Source organism: Drosophila sechellia, chromosome 2R (assembly GCF_004382195.2).
Source record: "Drosophila sechellia strain sech25 chromosome 2R, ASM438219v1, whole genome shotgun sequence".
Taxonomy (NCBI): domain Eukaryota; kingdom Metazoa; phylum Arthropoda; class Insecta; order Diptera; family Drosophilidae; genus Drosophila; species Drosophila sechellia.
Genome location: NC_045950.1, coordinates 18,536,678 through 18,554,569, shown reverse-complemented (window position 1 = coordinate 18,554,569; position 17,892 = coordinate 18,536,678). Strand labels below are relative to the sequence as shown.

General features: G+C 43.4%; 1 protein-coding gene across 5 annotated transcripts in view; it reads left to right on the top strand.

Moving 5' to 3' along the window:
- LOC6615533 (stress response protein NST1) overlaps positions 1–17,892 on the top strand; it is a 64,212-nt gene that overhangs the window by 22,343 nt on the left and 23,977 nt on the right. For all 5 annotated transcript variants that reach the window (XM_032714932.1, XM_032714930.1, XM_032714931.1 and 2 more), the window contains 7 exons: positions 2,466–2,599; positions 2,659–2,931; positions 2,996–3,188; positions 3,723–3,847; positions 3,911–4,129; positions 4,585–4,726; positions 4,800–4,875. In XM_032714932.1, coding sequence (XP_032570823.1) covers positions 2,466–2,599; positions 2,659–2,931; positions 2,996–3,188; positions 3,723–3,847; positions 3,911–4,129; positions 4,585–4,726; positions 4,800–4,875 — 1,162 coding nt within the window. The remainder of the gene's footprint in view (positions 1–2,465; positions 2,600–2,658; positions 2,932–2,995; positions 3,189–3,722; positions 3,848–3,910; positions 4,130–4,584; positions 4,727–4,799; positions 4,876–17,892) is intronic.

The window sequence follows — 17,892 nt, the reverse complement described above, 5'->3', positions numbered from 1 at the left end:
AGTGGGCATACAGTCGTCAGATAGACGGCGGAGGATGGTTCACGACCTGGAATTGTTGAGTAATTCATTTGTAGCCAGAAGGCCGTCGGCTAGGGAAGGCTTATCAGGCTCGGTAGTGTGTTCCCCCCTGCCTTTTGGAGCTAAGTCTAAAATAAATTCGATCGTCAGCATGCTGGCCAATTTGAGTCAACAAATGGCCAGATTAGATAGCCGGAACCCCTGTTCATTGCCCACGGCAACCGTGCATGTGCCTCCTCTGCTCCTCTGCTCCTCCGGAGAAGAGCAAACAAATATAGAGCAAGTGCGAGTGTGGCAGAGGGGGGACCCAAACGAAATTATCGTCTAAATAAGACGGCACATATGCGGGGGCAATAAAAACTGGGTAAACTTGGTCGAGTCAGAGTCGGTTTTTTTGTGTCAGCTTAAGGCATCTGCCTCGAACCGGTTTACTTGTCTGCTTTTTGCTTAATTCTACTTAAACGCTTTTTATTTATAGCCGGCTGTTGTTATTCTTCTTGTTGCTCTCGAAGCGTCTTAGTTTTGTTTATTTTGTTTTAAATTCTGCTGTCGCATTCTTCTCTTTTTCCCCCAATTCTAATTTGAAATTTTTGCGCGTTTCGCAGCAGACAATTGAAAGACTTGTCGTCGCCTGGCTCATAAATTATTACCATCTTCTTAAATTTACTCTTCATATTCGCATGCGTTTATTCTTGGGATTTATGTTTATTTTATACGATCGTGTATAGTGAAATACTTTTGTTTAATATGCCAATGTTTGTTGACTATTTGTATGGCTTAATTTGTCTTAAAGTTTTTTCTGCTTGATTTACGGTTTCGTTTTGCTGGTTTTAGTTTTGTTAGATTGTTTCCTGTGTGGCCCCTAGTCATTATTTATATTGGCCCAACAGCATTGTGTCAAAAGCTTCTTTCTACATACATTATACTTATTTTTTGAGATTTCAGGCATGTCTGCAGCCTTGACAGAGTTGATTGACTTGAATACACGAATAATACACGAAATGATCTCAATGTTTCTAAGCAATTGCGAAATGTTTCTTCATGTGTCGGTTTCGGCTTTGATTAAACAGTAGTCATCTGTATGTTAAGCATGTGGTTCGGAAAAATGGGAAAAATTCCAACACAATAATTTATCTTTGAACAGGTGTCTGGCATTTGCTCTATTTTCCATATCTGTATGTACGAATTCAACATGGGTGTACCCATCATATACGAAAGCCCGCGCTTATTCTAAGTTTATTCAGGTCATTGCACAATCGAGCAGAGTTTTCGAAACTCGTTTTCTTGCATAAAGAAACAGTAAACTGAGGCACAAAATACGAAATTAAATATAGATAAATGCAAATATTTATCAATACGCCAGCGACAATAAAAACAACACCAACAGTAACTCGATATTTAAACAATTCATTTGTTTACATTTGCATTGTCTTATTTGTTGATTTCGGTTTTCATTTTCATGGGACTCGACTCGGCATTATTTGCATTACGGTCTCGGGACTTTGAATTGCAAATGTTTGGCTTGGCAACACACGATAGAAGTAGGATCCATATCTGGTGACTATCATTGCCGTCCTTCCTCAGATAGTAAAATTTTAAAGGTTGTAAATGTATTAAGCAAACAACTGCCGTCTCGCTGAGCCGAGTCATTTAACTTTCTTGAGTAGTAAATATCAATAAAGGCTGATAAATACCGAATGTCCAAATACGCTTTTAAAATTTCCGAATAATCAGTTCGTCGATGGCAAAACCATAATGTTTGATTTAACCAATATAATTAACCTCTTTGTTTGCTGTTCTACCCACAATTGATTCAAGTGATCACGACCCCATAGTTTTCGAAGACCAAAGAACAGAAGAGAATTCCTGTTCGACTTGAAGGGCCCTTGAAAAGCAAATTATATTCAAATACGGACATTGTTGACATACATCATCTAATTGGTGCCAAGTCATGTTCGGCATAAGTGAACAAATAAAAAAAACCAAATAGACTTCAACTCTGAACTGCAGTAATCATTGATATCAGTAGTTGTAACCCAAAACCATCTAATTAGTCCTAAACGGACTGCGATAAGAAAGCCTATGGTTTTGGAGCGGTATTCGCTCTCGCCCTCGAAATATAAGTCGCAAAACGAAGGGAGATAAGTGATACCCACTGGTTCGAACTGGATCGAATCGGTTTTTACGGCAAAAGCCGAAAGCAAAACTAGTCGATCGCCAGTCATAGTCGAGTGCCTACTCCTTGAATAGCAAATCAATTGTAAAAAAATATTTAATAAAATTTGGTTGGACTTTAGCTGATTAGATAGGTTCGAAGTTAGTCTTTGCGGATCGCCAAGGCAGCTGGCATTCGCTGAGGCCAATCGCGTGTGCCTGATATTCTTAGAACGAACACAAAAATAGCTAATACAATCTGTATGTTTTAATTTTCATTCCATTATTTATAGCCCTACGAGACGAACTCGAACAATTCCAACTCAAACACGGCACGCGACCTCAAACAAATTCGTCGCAGCGATTCGCGTCCCAATTCGCCGAGTTCCAGCCAAGGAGTCATCGAAAATGGACACGGCCAGTATCCGTAAGTAAATTATTGTTATTAATACACCTATATCTAATGCTATCGTTTTCTTCTTGCAGTTGCTCCATTTGTAAAGTGCTGTGCCCGTCAAACAAAATGGATTGGCTGTCCACTAGTGCCGAGCATATGAACTCCCACGCCATGCACTTTCCCTGTCTCAAGGCCAACGCCGTAACCAACAACAACAATAATAATAATACCAATAACAACAATAATAACAACAACAACGAACTTAACAGCAATCGCGTGCTGGCCTGCAAGGACTGCAAGGATTACTTGGCCAGTCAGTGGGAGACAATGGATGCAGAACGGGTTCCCCTCGAGCACAGAAGGTTATCCATATTATTGTCATTGATCTGTACGTGTACGTTTCTAACTGGTGCTCTCCACTTGCAGATACAACATTCCCTCGCCCATGCTGACCTCCAGTTCACCAAACGGATCTCGTCACGGCGCCATGAGTATCAACACTCCGCCCTCCACACCATCCATATCATCCTCGACGCCTGCCAGCACATCAATCTACTGCTATCTTTGCGGCCTGCACTCGGACCTAACGTTAGCCAGAGTGCTCTATGCCAGTAAAGAGGTACCTTCATCGAGGAGGGCTATAGAGATAAGATAGTTAAAAAGGATGCTTAAAGAGCGTTGCACTTAGTCATATAAGTTAAGTGGGAATGATATAGAATAGGATGTAAAGACTTATCCACTTGGTGTAAAAAGCTATTGAAAGGGCTAGGGACTAATTTTCACATATCTCAGGAGTTTAAAATGTATAACTATAAAAACCAGCTAGGGTATTAATGTTTTATTTCAGTTTGTACGTCATCCAAACAATTTAAGACTCATTGTATTTACGCGATTTGTTATGTATAGTAATCTCTTACCGTACGTTTACTGATAAGCCAAGCCCTTTTCCAATTTTATATGAATATTACACCATATAAATACAGTTGGTTTTAGATAACGTTCATTCATAACAAATTAACATTTTTAATAGAGTATTAAGATTTGTTTTGGGGTACTTGGGTGATAGTCAGATTTCAACAGGAAAATAGATCGAAATGTCGAATGTTTTTATAGTTCCTAACATATGTGTAACCTGACTCTCTTTATTATTCAGGGTTCGCGTCCTTATTTCCCACTGTTGCTCAAACACAATTCACTTCCCAATGCGGAGCAGTTAAGAAACAATTCGGCGTTGGTTTGCACCTTTTGTTACCATTCCATGTTGAATCAGTGGCGAAAGTAAGTTTACAATTTTAATACCAAATAATGAAATAGTCATTAATGTGCTCCACTTTTTTGCAGGTATGAGGCGCAAAGTCCCAGCGTGAACCCAGCGGATCGTAAATACAATTGGCACGATTACAACTGTCACCTGTGCGGCATTACGACTTATCGGAAAAGAGTTCGGGCGTTACCCGTCAACGAGTTTCCCTTTGTGAAGCACCAGAAGAGCGACGACGGCCTGCTGCTGGAAAACGGAGAATACGCGGTCGTCTGTCTGGACTGCTACGAGAGCTTAAGGTAGGAAACTGAACAGAAAGCAGTGCTCCACTTGTAACTTCTAAAAAAGATACTACATACTTTAGTTGGTTACCTATAAAATTCAGGAAAGCAATAGTTTAGTTAGTCTAGATCAAAAGCTTCTTAAAACAAACTTATCTGTGTTTGCAAAAGTCTGTAATATACTTTTATGCATATTAGTCTTATATGTTATAAAGACAGCTTTTATTGTTTCCTTTAGATTAGTATTTTTCTTTATTGAAGTAAGCTAAATATTGTTGAATCATTAGGAGAATCATGTTGATAGCAAGAAAAAGCAGTTCTGTTTGGATAAATACTGGTTAGCATCACTGATAAAAGAAGTGGGTAATAGGCTTACCATAAAAGTTGTCATAAACCTTATATTCGTTATGAAAGTGAAAACAAACTCGCACTTGTTAGATGCCTATCTTAATAATTATATTTATTCTTTATAGACAACAAGCCTCACAGCACGATCGCTTCGGAGTGCCCATATCCAGGCGGGCCTACAACTGGGTGCCCCAACCGCCTCCGCCGGAGGACAGTCCCGAGTCCGCAGTGGCCCGCTTGCCCTGCGGCGAGCGCTCCGATCGCATTGTGAGTATCTGTGTATTCCAGTAGCTGGACAATGCAATCTGACCCCTGTCCATGTGCCAATTCTCGCCCCCAGCACATCAACAATGCCATGCGGCCCGTGCCAGGAAAAAAGACCACATCGCCCAAGCAGTACGACAAGTCAAAAGAAGGTAAGTGACTCCTCTTTCGGCGGGGGAAGCCTATCCGATTTCGCTCCTCCTTCGGTATTCTGGTAATGCGAAACGTCAAGCCAGCGCCCCGGGGTTAGCAGGTTCAAGTGAAACCCAATTCGCGTCAATAAATTTCAATTGGTTTCACTTAACTATAAGTGTTCGGCGTTGGCCGCTTTGCTCGGACAGTCCAATAATAGCCTGAGCCGGGCTTGCTTAGCCATCCAGAGAAGAACATTGGTCAATGGTTCGGGTGGCGAAGGCACTTGTCCGGTTCGGAGATTATTTGCATTTTTGCTCAAAAACAGTTGAGCATTTGTGGGGAATCTGTGTTATGGCTTTCTGTTTTTGCATTTAAACTGATTTCACAGTGCTCTGCATATGCGAAATTGCACGAAGGTAGCCATTCCAAAGCACTTTATGTGGAATTCATAAAAATGCTGCTTCATCATTTCTTTATCACCTGCATCACATGGGTTAATACCCACATGCATCGTGTTAAGAAGTTTAAATTTTTGGTTTTGAACTCTTTTATGCTGATTTAATTTGAGGGCATTTAGGAAATATGGAAACATTTTTGTTACTCAAAGAAAGGCATATTTTCAAGCTTGTCCATTGTACATTCAAACACATTTGTCTTTTCCTCAAATTCAATTTTTCGGTATATATCATATATCGCCACTGGCACTCGAGTGTCCTTAATCCCACATGAATACGCACCGCACACTCGGAAAAATCTCAGCAAAAGCTTCTCTAATTGCATTTCCCCAATTCGAATGGAGAGGAAACTTCAACCTGAATAAGAAATCAACTGATTAAATGCCCAATAACAAGCTGGGACCACAAGGAGGTTTCCATGTACTAGCTGTTGTAATAAATATTGATTTTTTATGAATTGCAATGGGGCTGGGGGTGTGGAAGCGAGTGCTTTCGCCCCCTTTCCTCGCTTATTTATGCAGCAGCAATGGCGTCGGTAAACTTCTTCAATAAAATGCCAAAAAGGAAACATCATAAAAATAAATAAACACAGAAACCACAAGCTCACAGACGGTCTCCTTGTGTACTAGTGTGTGTGGGTGTATAACATTGCACACGAATTTTTATGCAGCCCACCCACCATTCCAAGTGAACCCCAGCCACCCACTGAAAACCACCTACAAATGCCACTTCCGACAACAGCAATCCCCCAAAGGAAAAGGAGCATGAGGACGAAAACGAAAATGAACGACCGAGCGAGCGAGCAAGCAAGCACAAATAATAAAAGCAACAGCATAAAGTATTTCGAATTGAATTACTCCGTGTTATCCTGTCAACCATACGAAAACACTCAAGACCATTCAACATGCCACACGCTTCCTGTGCCCATGTACACCCACTGTAGCCGGTTTCCCCAGGGATACCCTCCTCACCACCGCACACACCGTTTAAGGAGTTGGCATCGATTTGCAAAAAGTATATTACCGCCCGGAAAGAGGGGAGAACTTCAAGCCACCTCCGCACTCTACTCCGCTCCACACAGACCTCCACGGGCAACCCGACCAACCCGCCCCTGGGCTGCCAATAAAACGAAGTTATGCCCCATGGTGGTTGGGTGGTTGAGGAGTTGAATAAGTAAACATAAAACCACTGAATTTACGCTTATTGCACCCGCAAACATTTTGTTTAACACAACAACAGACGTCGTCGCACTCTCCCTCTCCCGCTCACATCCTCTTTGGCCGTCTCGCTCTGCACAGTGGGTTGTGTGGGTGTCATTTCCGGCCTCAATTTCAAAAGAAGCTCAAATTTCCACACAATTTTCCGGCTTCGCTCTTTGGCACTTTGGCTCGTCTCGTTTCGTTGCGTTTCGTTTCGTATCGTATCGTTCGCTCTCGGAATGGTTTTTTACCCGACCAAATTGGGTTGGGTTTTCCACTCCACCTACAGCGCAGTGGCACCACCCCCCAGTATTTTCCCTTCCCTCTTCGTTTGACTGACAGCCGTTTCCTCGCTGCCACTTGTTCAGTCAGTAACTCAGCAAGGATCCAGCTTGGCTACAGCAACCCCACTCGGGCCACAGTTCTGTTTTTGCCGCCTTTGGTTGTGCTTTTTACTTTAGCCACATCTTGTTGTTGCCCAAGTTGCCACCTTTGCCACAAAAATATTTCAAGCACTTGCCACCGCACCGCAGCCCACCCCAAGCCAACCTCAACCCATCCCCTTCGCCCGCCTTCGTTTCCGTTTTGCGTAGAATAACAGTTACATTATCCTTTTTATTGCCACACTTTCCAGACACGAATGACAGGACGAGACCGAAATAAAAGTGTGAACGAGACAGCGTAGTGGGCAGGGGTGTGGTTTGAGGAGGGGGTTCGGGGTTCGGAGTTGAAAACCGGGCCCAGACACAGACATATTTGGCTTGTGGCAAGCTACGACCTAAGCCCCGACCCTTCCTGCGCCTTTTCACTTTATTGTGCTCGCCCCCTGAAACCCAGAAGCCGCCCACCCCCCTCTTTCACAAACTTGAAACTTCCAGGAAATTGTGGGCAAAAATGTGCACTGCATTTATTTTTGCTACAGCTCTGCTGACTCGAGTCGCAGTAAATTGTGGTAAACACGAAGCCAAGTGTTTGGAGAGTATTTACTCGGTTTGGACCCACAGTGGCGGCACAATGGGTCGCATCGTCATTTGCATAATTGGCAAACATGATTGCAGACAGCGGAGCTGATGTGCAGACGAATGGGACATGATGTACATTCGAGGGGAGTTATGCAAAGTAAAATTGACTTCTAGTCCTAGATTATGGTGATTTTCCTACTCCTTGAATATTCAATATACGGTGGGTGGATTTTCGCTTTGAATTCCTGCGAACTTTGTCAAATTGGAGGAAAATTGGTCAGCTTTTTTACGTATTTTTCTTTTTCGTTGTATTTGCAATAAATTGACGTTCAAAATAAGGAATACTTAAAATATCCCTGCTTTAAACAGCTACAAATTCTGGCAATTGAGTTGCGTGTTAAAACGGTTTACTGTCTTGCCCATTTCGACAGGACATTTTCCATTTCGAGCAACACGCTTTACATCTTTGTTGGCAGCGCAGTCTTACAACTTCATCCCTTTGTAATCATCATTATCTGCTAGCAGCAGCTGATTTATCCCACACACCCACTCCATCCGCCCCATCCGAAAGATATATGCATATGGTGGTGCTCGTGGCTGTCAGCACATAACCTCAACTCACTTAGGGGGATTCCTTTGTGCCATTCCTCCTTCGTCCGTGCAGCTCACATAAAGCGCTGATGTGGCATGAAAAAACATATAAATTCTGCCAATCGATGAAGATAAAATACATTTTGTAATACGTTAGCCCGCCACCCGATTTCCCCCTTCTCCCACACCGGGTCGGGCGCATGGGCGGGTTGACGTCTGAGGTCAACCGTTTGAGTGTGGGCGTCTTTTGGGAGTCAACGAAGTGTGCAACGTCAACTCGCACGCACACAGTCGCACATAAAGGCATTCCGTGTGGATGTAAGTGAAATTTCAAGTGGCGCTACCAAGGCAAACTTCGGCATTGACTCTTAGTGCCCCACCCAGCACATGGGCTAGTGTGTACAGTGGAGCCTGGGTAACCGAAACCATTTTAATTGGCCTTGTAAGTAGTTAGTTCCAGAGTTAGTCGATCACATTGAATTAAAGTATTCTCTCATTTCTTAAAAATGGAATATCTCTTATTTATTTTAATTAATTTGTATATTTTTAGTTCAGGCTAGAGTATTTGTCCTGTTTATGTGCTGCTGAGTGTATGGAAACCCTTTAAAAGCTTGTTGTTGCCAGACACATAAACGTTTAGCCCATAAACCCTTGATGTATGGAACATAAACACCACACTTGCAAGTGCCACTCATTCGGTGGTTTCTGGGGATCCGGACGCCGGGTGCGAGGTATCGTGGGTCTTGTGGCCCTTGTGTCACTGGTTAGTGGTGGTGGTGGCGGTGGTTGCTTGCCAGCTAACTGCTAACTGAAATCCAATGTGTGTCCGGATACGGGTTTGGGATTGGGCTTGGTCCTGGTCCTGGTTCTGGGTGTGGGATCTGGGTTTCGGGTTCTCGGTCCGGCAACCGCAATGTCAATAAATATGTTACGCCTGACTCGTCCTTTTTTCAGCCCTTCAAGGGGGCTGTTGTCGGTTAGCAATTTGGTTAAACATATTTATTTGAGGCTACTGTCCGGTAGTTCATTCCCATTGGCACCCACTGTGCTTTTCTTTTGTTCGATTTCGGCCGGAACATCGAGTTAGCCGTAACAATTTCTGTATTTTCCCATTCAATTTGTAGTCATCGATTTATTTCCGACAATTGCAGAGCAGTAAAAATATTTTCATTTGCCTCAATTCGATAAAAATGAAATGCATTTATTTGCACAAAGTTTTCCAGATTGAAATTGCATATTTTGCTGCCGCATAAATTGCACAAGGTTTCTATTAGCCGGGCTTACGAGATCTCTCCATTGACTGGCAAAAAGCTGATGCCAAAAGATAATCTTATTGTTGACTCCCTTTTCCCAGTCACTTGCTATACGAAAACTTTTTGGGTTCCCCAGCTAGTTGTTCGTTACTTTATTGTTGCACAAACTGCAGTCCCAAATTTAATTAAAAACTTGACCCGACTAAGGACCCGACTTGCAGTTTTATCAACCCCCCAGGTGCAATGGGGGCTGTAGAAAGAGAGGGGGGGAAAGCTCCAAGACACGAACTGCGCGATTTTCTTGTTTCACTTTTGTTGCTCCTTGTTGTTGCCTCTGTCGCCGCCATATTTACTTTGTATTTGTTTACGTTTTTATTGTGTGCCTTAGCGCACGAATTTAAATATTTGCCAGTTGCTCCTTGCTGCGAAACGGCAACAGAAACAGACGTACAATAACATTTGTGAAGCACGAGGTGCACAGGGAAAAAAAGGGGTGCTGCTAAAAAAAGCTATAACTTTAGAGTAAATATAAATCTTTTTGTAATTCACTTGTAAAGGTGTCTGAAACTATGCATCAATATATTTGGAACTCACTAGAACTACAGAAATTTTATTAAGTTGACCATTTATTAATACAATATTATTTTTCAATGAAAAGCAAAGTTTTCTTTACCCATATATTCTTAATTACATCTTTTTGCAAACTTTTCGAATAAATAATTTTACTATATGCTTTATTTTCTTCGAGTGTACCGTTGTTGCTTCTTTTATTGCACTTTTCACTTGCTCCACCTCGCCCCCTCTTTCTTTCCGCGTCTGTTTGTGTATGTGTGCCAGCGCCAAAGTGATTTACTGTTATAAATATTTGCTTGTGAGCTTTTTAAGTACTTTTTCTCTTCGCTTCCTTTGGCGCACTTTGGTTTTTTTTTCGGTTTCGGTTTTGTATTTCTCCGTGCTGTTTGTTGTTTTGCACTTTCTTTTTCGCCACGTTTGCTTTGGCATTCATTTCCAGTTTACTCAGTTCTTCGTCAGCGCCTAGTAACTGTTTGCTTTATGAGCTCAGACCGGCTTTCGAGCGCCACCACCCAACCACCCACGTACCCACCCACTCGCCTTTCACTTTGTTTGCTTGTTTCTGTTGCATACTTTTCAGCGTAATTTTATTGAATCGTGTTTACCCTTATGTCGACTCGGGTTTTGTTTGTGTTTTCCTTTACTCATTTTTATTACCCGCCCCTTTGTGCCGTATATTTTAGGTTGTTTTGCTACACGGCAATAAATGTTAGTTCGTTCGTTTGAAACTTAAAGCTTTTAATAAACAGACATATACTTCAAGAAGCTTACCAATTATAATTTAATTACTATAAGTTTTATTATATGAATTCAGTTAAGAAACAATACTGCTATTTGCTCTAAGACGCTGGTAACACTGTATTTCCTTGTAGGCAGTCTCCACCGTGCGGTTGCACTCCTCATTCCCCCTCACCTCTCCCCGGGGGAATCATTTTGCATTAACTGAGCAAATAAACCAACTTTGTTATACTTTCGTTCATTTCATTTCGTTTGCCTTGGCCGTAGGTAAAGAATGTAGCATGGGGAGAGGGGGGTCGGGGAGAGGCAGAGGCGTCTAAAGCTGTGGACCTTGTTTGCTGTTGATATTTCTGCTTTTGGTTCTGCTTTGGTTTCTGTTTCTGGGCTTTTGTTCTGCTCGGATGGGTATTTACCCTGTTTCGCAGTTGTTTGCTCGTGCACCCCCCCTCTCATTTGCGCCACCTCATCCCACCTTTGTGTGTGTGTGTGAGAAATTGAATGCTCAATTGAGCACTTAATTAGCAAAAACAGTTTTTAATGACGACACGAAAGCTTTTATGCTTTCAATTCTTTGTGCATTGGGGTCCTTTTTGAGCACACTGAGAGAAACGCAACCGAGTAGATCCGAAAGTCTTAAGGAAAACATCTTAGCAATTTTAATGTTCCATGTTTCTGCTCAACGAATAGTTTCAGTTACTTAAATGCATTTTTAATTAATTCAAGGCAACTTTTTAAACCCCCTCGTATTTTTATGTGCTACGCCGGGAATAAGTTATTTGTATGGTGGTTGGTTTTCTTGTTAATTGTCCGTACTTAACATCAGCGCTTTTGGGGGACTGGGGGAATCCCCGTTTATTTTTGAGCACGTGTCGGCTCCTTTTCTTCACTCTCCCATTCTATCAGTTGTATCCACTTCGCCTCTTGTTCGCTCACGCACACAAATGCCTGCATGCGTCCGCAATAATTGTCGATGTGATTAATGTGTCTTTAAGTGCATCATTTTGAGCATATTACGAGTTTATAGGGGTTAATTTCGCTCCCCTGAGCACTTTGCATGCCAACGAGGCCCCTTTGGCATTTTAATTGAATTGTTGCCATTGCTTTGCCCGCTCACGTTGTTTCCGACTGTTGTTGCTGTTTTCTGCATGGTATTTTTGACCGCTTCCTTTACTTTTCCTTTGTGCTGCGCCGCGCCGCCTCACGATTTTTTAATTAACGCTCATCTGCTTAAGCGGAAAAGTGTTAAAATTGTTTCGCGGTGGGGTGAAATGCACAGAAAAACATAATTCCCTTGAAAAAATGATTCTGAAATTGATAGAAATTAAAACACCACCAGCATATATATAAGTATGTATACTGCTTAATACTTAATTTGTATAATTGACTGCTCATAAATAACTTAATTTCCTAATATCTTTAAGGTAGATTATCATATTTTTATCGACTAGCTCTTCTAAAGAATAGAATTTGTGGTTCAGTGTACGGAAACCAGAAGAGACTTCTGAGAGCCTGAAGATACAAATAGTTCTGTATTCCTTTGCGTATTCTTTTCCTGCCTGTATTGGCAAGTATTTCAACCCCCAAATTTGAATCTCGAACTGCGTAAATCCGCTTCCTTGAATCCGTTCCCTTTGCTCCGATACCGAAAGACAAACATCAAGTGGCATTGGGCATTGGGATATATCATAAAATACTTCAGTTAGCTGATGATGATGATAATGATGCGGATCCTGCTTCTGGGCATTCATGGGCCCTTCATGCATCAGTGGGCAACAACAACATTTGCAAATTCAATTGAATTGATACACGCACCACTTGTTAACCAATTCGGCCAGAACGAGCCCTCCCATGGACTAGCCGCCATCAGCCCATCCAGGAATATGACCCATCCTGCCATCCGGCCATCCTACCATCCTGCCATCCGGCCATCCTGTTATCCAACCGTCCATCCATCCAATCATCCTTCTAGCCTTCTGCAACCACCTAGTTCCCTGGCCCCGGTGCGGTCGTCTTATTATTGGTTTTACATACACATCCGCTCCTCAAATATCATTAGAAGGACACGCATACGCCTCCCATGAATCCAGGATTGCAAGTCAGTCAACAATGTGGATATGTGGGGGGTGGACAGATTGACAGGGGTTGGTGTGCCAGTAGGAATTGGTGGCTTGGCACGCCGGGTTATTTGAACAATGGCTTAAGGGCCTATAAAATCACACAAGGGGTTATAAATCCATTTGCAAAACCAAAATCCAAAAATATCCCAAAGCCAAACAAGGGGCTTACCGCCTGCCCTGCTCCCTCCACCAAATTCCAGCCCCCCCAAAATAGAGGCCTATTTTCATGGTTTGGTGACATCCACTTGGTTGTATCCTCATGTACATACCCTTATATATGCATGTAGGCATTTGCCCCGGGCTTAAACCGAAAAAAAGTTCATGTAAAATGGGCACTGAGTTCGTGACTTGCATGATTGATCTGCAGCACTAGAGAAATTGAGCGAAGAGTTTGATTAACAGCGGTTGGGTGGCTCAATCACAAATTGCCCCGCAATGTATGCTACGATTTTGGAAAATCCTTCCGCACGAGATATTGCTTTACTTGGTACTTTTTTAATCAGACCTTTAATTTTTTAATTTGAAATAGAACCCTGAGTTACCCTGTAAGCATTTTTATTGCGGTACACTTAAACTTTATCTGGAGATAATTTTTAAATGGCAGTCTTCTCGTTGCCTTCCAGATTCTGTCAATCAAGCTGAACACCGTTATGAAAAATAATCGTTCATTGTCATACACTGTGTTGTTTTTCCTTTTTTCTTGGACTTTAAAAACTTTTCAGAATGTCGGAAGTGGATGGAATGGTGGCGTTGCCATGGATGACACAAAAGCCGGTTATGTGCTGGTATGGGGATCTGGGAAACTCCCGCTGCATCAGCGCCCTTTTGACGACTTTCTCGCTTATCCGACCCTGCACCTGAGCTATTTGTGCACTTTTCACATTTGCACCGAACACTCAACCCCTTTCACCCGTTCTTACCCCTTTTTTGCGCTGCGTTTTGATGGAGCGCGTAGTTTGGCCATAAAAGTTTCGCAGCTTGCCAACAGCAGCAGCAGCAGTAGCAGCAGATTTTATTAGTTTTTCACGTTCTGCATTTTCCGCGCGCGCTTTTCACATGCCGCTGAAATGCCGGAGCCAGCCGAAGCTCGGTTTATTGTTATGGCAACATCGTAAAAATTTATCAGGCTCTCGTAGTTGGCAAAACGACAACACCCCAGCCACAGGAACAACACGAATTCCGTAAGATGAAAAAACGAGGAAGAGGGGCGAAACACACACAAAAAAAGAAAACAATAAAACAAAAGCAACAACAGCAACAATAATAACCACACCCCAGAACAACACAAAGCAAAGTTATCGCATTTTTATGACAATTTGACGACGACTTTCATTGCAATTTTTAAGGTGGCAAGCCTTCGAGCGCCAAAAAGACCCAAGTAGCGCACAAAAAATGGTTTATATCTATATCTTCATACATTCGCGGACTAATAGTCTGGGAGTTGTGATTTGTGCAGCTTGGCAGCTGAAAGTTGTTCCTCTGGGTGCCTCATGCCAACTGAATGTTTAATCATAACGAAAACTGACGATGTACACAGAGGGAAGCATAGCTGAACATGAATTGCTCGACAGCAGATGGATGAAGTTTTTACAGCGTGCTTTTTAAGTGTTTCGATATTATTTGAGAAGCATTTTAATAACAAAATTTTAGTTGAATACGCATATATATTCAAAGTATCCTTTGTTTGGGATATTAAAAGTGGTATTTAAATGATGAGCAGCTTTTTTCAATAACATTTTCAAATTGTTTTCCAACCTGGAATTTTGCAAACACTCCAATATTCGAGCAGCAAAAAATGCCCGGAAAATACTTTCGACACGCTCTATTAGTTAGAAAATAACCCAACGTTGGCTGGCATCTGAAAAATTAACACCAAAGCAGTACAGAGAAAAGAAAAGGGACAGGTGTACGGAGTAGGGCGAAAAGGGGAAGGAAAATTTGAAAATATTCTCACATTTGAACTTCGAGCAGGAAACACTAAAATGCAATGCCAAAAGCGACGGGAGCAACAAAAACAAGGTTACCAACCGACTGGTGAAATGTAGAGAGTGTTTTCCCCCATTTCTCCCAATTGGAAAGCCCCCGTTCTCTCCCACCCTCTAGGATTCTCCATTTTTCTCCCTTTCTCACTGTTATTACCAAGCCAAATCTCTCGTAGCCCCACGTAGAGCGGAGCACACTTCTCTCGATTTCTCTCCGGGATTCCCTCTCTATTGGCCTCTCCGTTTCTCTCTGGGATCGGGACTCGCCACCATGGCCACCCTGGCCACCTGTCTAATCGGTGTTTGTTAGTATATAAATCTAAAAGCTAATCCGCTTGCATTTCCGCTTGGGCGCTGTGAGGTTAGACCGGAAATTCGTCTCTACATGCAGAATGCAGCGGCAGAAACAGCAGGATTCGAGGGGGCGGTGCAAACCCACTCGCAAGGACGAAAACGAGGAGAATCCGAGGACGATGTCGAGGACGAGGACGAGTCTAGGAATATTGACGCTGGGTGTCGACGTCGGAAGTCCCCTTGTTTAGGGATTTGTTGTGGCAGCCGCCATACACTTGCTCACCCTAAATGGCTCCCGCTCGTGCTCCTCTCCTGCGAATATTTTTTACAGCCGAGGGTTCCTTCTGCATGTGTGTGTGTGTTTGGGTGAGTGTGTGTGTTGCTGTCCGTGTGAGTGCACCAGTTCCCAAAGCTCTGATGCCTGTGTCAAGGTATCGATGGAAAGCCGAATTCAGGAAATGTTAATTTTTTTCGCCAGCCCTTGGCGCACTGAAAGAAATTTCACACTATTATAATTATATATATTTAAGAACACAACTTTAGTTTGATTTTAAGTATCTTTTGGAAAAGTAAGCATTAGAGTATAATGTACATTTATTGAGCAATATAGTTCACTCAGATTGTTAGAAACAAAATCAAAGAATCTTTGTCTCCTATTCAACGTTATCCCGATTACTTTCTCTGTGTATCGCCGAATGCTTCGCTGGCATAGCTGCCGTTGTTGCTCTTGCTGCTGCTGTTGCACATTGCATGTTGCTGCTGTGGCACGGCACCTATCCACATAGCTAGAGCACTCGCTCCGCAGCTGTCTCTTTTCCACAATCGTTCTGCCTCACTCTGTTTCTCTCAGCATAAGGATACAATGGCTTCGTATCCTGGCCACACGATTCGTGTGTGTTTCGCTCGGATGGAAGATGGCCTGCCAGTTGCTCCTTGAGCCCGGAACTGCAACCAAAAAGGGGTCTGTCCGTTCTCGTTGGTGCTTGGGTGGCGCTCGTTTTGGTTATGGTACTATAGGGTGGTGCATCCACCGAGAGCAGGAGACCCAACCACGGAGAACCAAGAGCGAGAACTTGAAAAGTGAAATACTTTTGACTGTGGCTGCTCTCCAGTCGGGAAATGGCATGGTGCAGTGGGAGGTAGGCGGTTCGCTGGGTGGTTTTCTAGGTGGTTTAGTGGGTGGTTCCTAGTGCGGTGACTGTGGGTCAGGTGCGGAGCTGTGCTGTCAGTTTAGCACAAAGCCATATCCGTTATGAGCGGGCGAAAAGAGCAACAAACTGAGCGCTCAGCCCGGATTTGTACGTCGGTTCAAAAGGGCAAGTGGGGCAAAAAAGGGGTGCACACAACCACAGAAGCGCATACACACACACGCACTCTAGGATGCCAGATAGAGACAGGTAGGGAGGTCAGAGAGAGAGGGACTGCTTTTGACCAGTGGCCAAGTCCGAAGCGAGGGCTCGTAACTAATAACCAAGTAAATTGATACGTGACCCTGCATTTAAATGCCATTATTGCCTACGCCCCCAGACAACCTATCGCTGCCCCCGATCCCCTGACAGTGTCCAACCGGGGGTCAGTCAAGTGAGTGGAGGTCCTGCTCTTGGGCCTGCGCTTGACTTGCGCCCACCTCGCAGCCTCACGGACTCGCAATTTCGCAGGAAGTGTGGGAAATCAAGCGAGGAAAGTGGGGAGCCAAATCGGAAGGGGAATGCGGAAACGGAGCGGGAGCTCCGGGAAAGCTGTGGGTAGGGGCCGACTCTCGACTCTCTGCCAATTTGTGATTGGAATTTTTGATGAGCCCAACTGACGTATTGATTGACTGACTGTGCACACAGGACAGGACCGTAGCATCCTGCTAGCATGCAAAAATTCAGTTCTCCATCTCATCTCGTGCCAGCCCCTAGATCCCTGCCTCACGCCCCCGTGACGTCTGTCAGCGGCAGAGGAAGTCGGCAAAAAGTTATCCGAATAGTCCGGAAGCCGATGCAACCACAGTGGGACTCCGTTATGTAAACTACGGATGTAGCGAAATGTATTAAATATTTACAACGAACTTGGAGCTTCGGAGATGGTAGTATCTCCATGTGTGGTCGATTTCACAAAAGATCTCTTTTAATGTGTTCAGCTTCTCAATGTTGTACTGTAATATAGGGAGGTGCACTGACTAGCTTAACTTTCTAGCTGGATCCTTTTTCTTTTGGGGCAAGTGAGAGAAGTAATCGCTACATGTGTATGCTGTGCATCCAGCCACTTTTCAACGCCCGTCCACCCGCTGACCTCAAGTGGAAGTTTGTCTGCAAGTCCTTTTCGTTCTTAGAACAACAATTGTGCGAGGCCAAGCGACTTGGCGAATTTCCTTCCACTGCTCCTGCTGCTGCTGCTTCCTTTCGGACAGCTATTGTGCTACTGTGAATGTGTGTTTCTGTGAGTGTGCCGAAGGAAATGGCTGCGGAAATGAGCACGGAAAATTGTACACACGACCGGAAACTTGGAAAAGTTTCGTTGTATTCTCAGACAGTTGCAAACGGACCTCCCCCGTGCCCCATTTCCCATTTCCCGCTTGGCTGCTGCGACTGCCCGCGGGTATGATTAAAGTTTTCCTTTTAATTTCTAACAATTGTGTTTCGGTTTAGATTTGGGTTCTCGCTTTCCTTCCTCATCCTCTGCATCTGCGGTCCTCGACTCGTTTGCCCTACGAACCGAAGAAGTGAGCATATTGATTTCTGGGGAATACTATATAGAATTAGTAAACTGCAAACTGTAATTGAGTGGGACATGGCAATTATTTCAGCATTCACTGAATTTCGAACTTTTGAGTTCAGTTCGTTAGCTGCAATTGCATTACTTTGGTATCAGTGGTCAATTTTATG